The sequence below is a fragment of the Capsicum annuum genome, chromosome 6 (assembly GCF_002878395.1).
Source record: "Capsicum annuum cultivar UCD-10X-F1 chromosome 6, UCD10Xv1.1, whole genome shotgun sequence".
Taxonomy (NCBI): domain Eukaryota; kingdom Viridiplantae; phylum Streptophyta; class Magnoliopsida; order Solanales; family Solanaceae; genus Capsicum; species Capsicum annuum.
In genome coordinates, this window is record NC_061116.1 from 227,344,081 (window position 1) to 227,347,682 (window position 3,602).

Sequence of the window (3,602 nt, forward strand, 5' to 3'; positions counted from 1 at the left end):
TTTCTCACAATGAAATTTCACTTTTTATAGTAGTTGAACGTTGGTTAGAATATAAAATTGACATATAAGGAAAATGTCATGTGGCTTAAACAAATAACGTTACATCAATGTAGTAAAGTTGATGAACAATCACTAAAAATCCCCCACGTGGCACAAGAGACCACCAATCTTCTTCATAGCTCTAGCACCACAACTGTTTAAAAGAAAGGCATAATCAGATTGATGGGGGAAAAAGTTTAGCTTGGAAATAAACTTAAAAAAGAGAGGTTAATTTCACATATAATTGAATTAAGAATTTGTTAAAGCATAATTGTATAACTACATACAAAAAGGAAGAAGACTATCTTTATACTTTGTACATAATGAAAATCATCCAGAATTTGATCAAATATAAGATAAAATTGTCACCAAGAAAGGTGAGATTTTGAATTTTAAAAATTAGGTATAAGTGACAAACTTTTTTTCAGTTTTTTTTTTAACTTTAATAATTTTGCTTCAACAATTATTAAAGTTGTTTGACAATTGTGTGAAGTTGTTGGACAACTTGGATAATTGTCGGGACAACTAATGCAGTTGTCGGAGTGACAAACTTTTTTTCAGTTTTTTATTTTAATATTTTCGCTTCAACAACTATTAAAGTTGTTTGACAACTAATGCAGTTGTCGTACAACTTTGATAATTGTTGGGACAACTAATGCAGTTGTCGTACAATTTTGATAATTGTCGGGACAATTAATGCAGTTGTCGAACAACTGTCTCCTGCTGTTTGACGATTTTACTTTTTAACTTAATAATATTGTGGAACTCACTTTATCACCTTTATTTAATTAAAGACTTGAGAGGTACTCACACATTATTTTCAAGAAAAGGTCGTGGAGGAGTGACCAAGCACTCTCCAATTTTTAACAAAAGCTCTTATGCACCTATTTGATGTATCTTTATTCTCTAGTGATTTTCATCTTATACAAAATATATGAATGGCTGTGAATTGTGATGCGGTTTTTGGTTATGAAATACGATTTGCAGTCCTGCGTCGGATACTTTCCTCATCTTACCCTTTGAAACCCTACTTATGGGATTGCAGTGAATATGATATATGTCGTTGTAGACCTTATTATAAGTTCGATGACCTTAGGTGAAGATTGAATACAAGGAGTGAAGAAACTTACATTCAGTGTCAGTGGTGACCCAATTTCCTTTCCTAGTTGCTGGTGGGCACTGATCTATATGAACCAGAGTTGAGTTCCAAGGAGAACTGTTGATAGATCGGTCATTTTTTGTGACTGAAAAAGTAGTGGAGCAACTTTCAACATCCCATCTGAAGCTGATCTTGGGAGACTCATAGCTAAATTGATGATGATGATCATCATCATTTGTTGCTGCCTTTGAAACCGACCTATCGCGTAAATGCAAGACCTACACATTATCGGTTCACTTAAAAGACAAATACAAACAGCAGTGCAATAAAAACGTATTTTTGTACATACTGTCAGCATATATAAGTTAATTCTAATACTATAACCCGTTTATTTAATTAATTTTTTTTTTAAATGTTCCAAGTCGTCCTACATTTATTTGATATTTTGATTGATTTTATAGGGCCACGCTTTTTAGTTCAGGACCCCAAGCATTTCAATAATGACAACATAAAAAATCAAGATATAGTAGTTGGAAGAATAAAAGCTGTATCTGTTTTCGATAAGTAAAAAAATGATGTAATATAATTCATTTACATATTACTCGGATCGTGGCAACATGTTTATCATAAGATACTTATAGGCAAGTCAAAATAATAGGTACCAAGTATGTGGTGCTTCTCCTCTTACATTAAATAAATACTTACATTTGAACAAAGGAAAATAACCCTATAAATTATGTGTTTTATTTACTCACGCCTTGAATGAATTCAAGAACATATTAGAAGAAATTTCGACCCGGTCAAAATAGTTTATGATTCTGAAAACTTATGTGGTTTAACCTATAAATTGTAAAATCAATATCCCCTGAATTTTCCCACCAGTTCATGTTACAATAACAACAATAATAACGACTTAATTATGCGTTGATTGCATATAAATCACTGAAAAAATAAATAAAAGTTCCTAACAATAATCAACTACGGATTTTATGTAGCTACACCAATATATCCAGCGTTGATCTCAAATAATTTGTATCACCTATAACTTCCTTTAATGAAATTTCGGATCTGGACCTAAATGATAATTACATCAAAACAAATAACGTTTCACTAAATAACTGTCGATGTATACAAGTTAAAATTGTTAAAATTCTGATACGATTAAAAGAAATCTTCACCTTTCTACCAAAGTATTTTCCTCCCTTTTGTGACTTAGCAGCAGCAGCCCATTTTATTAGCTCCTTCATCTTTGAAGTCGTCTTTGTTTGATCCCCTTTCGCTTTTTCCTTAGTATCTGCACTAAAATTTTGTTCCTTGTGACCATTTCTTGATGCTGGTGTTCCTACTGCAGCATCAGTAACTGGCAAAACTTTGGCTGTGGAAGAATCTGTCTTTCGACGAAAGCTTAATCCACGAGAAAGAGTTTGTTTTTTCATTTTCATTGAATGAACAAATTGCTGTCTTTTGTGTGAACTTCCCAGTCTCTTTAGGTGAATGGAGCTGTAGAAATATTTTGCTGCGACGTCCTTTCTATGTAATGTGTTGAACAAATTCAGGATCTTGCAGTTCGATTTTGATGATTTTCCAGCTCGATGTCTCTTTTTCTGAGGAATATTAAACAAGACAATCTCTTGGGGTTTCACCTCCTGATCTGAGATTAAAGAAGAAAGCACAAACATTGACGACTTTGGATCTCAAAAATGACATGAAAATATAAGAATTGATGATAATGTATAAATTTTTTACATCATACAGAAAAATTGACCTACAAAGACTATCTTCCTGTCGATAACATGTTGCAGTTAGTTAAATTGTACGAATAGTATAAAATTCTTTACATTGTAAGTCTAATACGGCAATCTGAAAAATAGAACGATAACCTGCTATAACCATCAGTTAAATCGCACTAATAATATAAAACAAAATTGAATTGTAAGTGCACGTTATGTAAATCCAAAATGTAATACTAAAAAGAAAGTGAACAAGGTCTCTTGTTTACTCACCAGAAACAACTTCCTTCTTGGTAGAAGTGGTGTTAAAGTTGGTGTCATTTGCATTCTTAAAAAGCCACTGAAGGATCTGTTATATAAATGAATGCTCAAAGTTAGCTAGATGTGAACCTGAATAAATAATTATATGATGAAAAAAAAAAAAAGTTGAAAGCTAGCTTACCTGCATGTTAGTGGAAAATATATTTAAGAGAGACTAGATTCTTTAGACTGTACAATTGTGACAAATTTTTTGTTTGGTCAAATGGACAGCATACAGAAGGAACTATGTGTGCTGTCTGTAATAAGCCAAAATTTCTTGTCTTTGGCCTTTGGTGAAAGATGAAGACACTAATGTGGTAATAAGTAGTAGATTTGAGAGTGGAATCTTGTTGTTCTTGTGATTCTTATGGCAATAAGGATTTTATTTATATAGGATAATTAGGGTCATCATGTGGTGGGTACTAAGCAAATGA

General features: G+C 32.3%; 1 protein-coding gene across 1 annotated transcript; it reads right to left on the reverse strand.

Annotated features, from left to right (window-relative positions):
• Window positions 1–3,602, reverse strand: LOC107874577. The gene is made up of 5 exons (XM_016721341.2): window positions 3,311–3,602; window positions 3,142–3,217; window positions 2,317–2,789; window positions 1,170–1,416; window positions 1–193 (listed from the first exon to the last, which is right to left on the reverse strand). Exons 1-5 carry the CDS (start codon window positions 3,314–3,316, stop codon window positions 174–176), a joined length of 822 nt encoding a protein of 273 aa, XP_016576827.1. The 5' UTR covers window positions 3,317–3,602; the 3' UTR covers window positions 1–173.

Coding starts and splice junctions, on each gene's coding strand:
- LOC107874577 (XM_016721341.2), bottom strand. Junction 2,790..3,141: donor CAAGAAGGAAGTTGTTTCTG/GTGAGTAAACAA, acceptor CTTTAATCTCAG/ATCAGGAGGTGAAACCCCAA. Junction 194..1,169: donor GGTCACCACTGACACTGAAT/GTAAGTTTCTTC, acceptor TCTTTTAAACAG/TTGTGGTGCTAGAGCTATGA.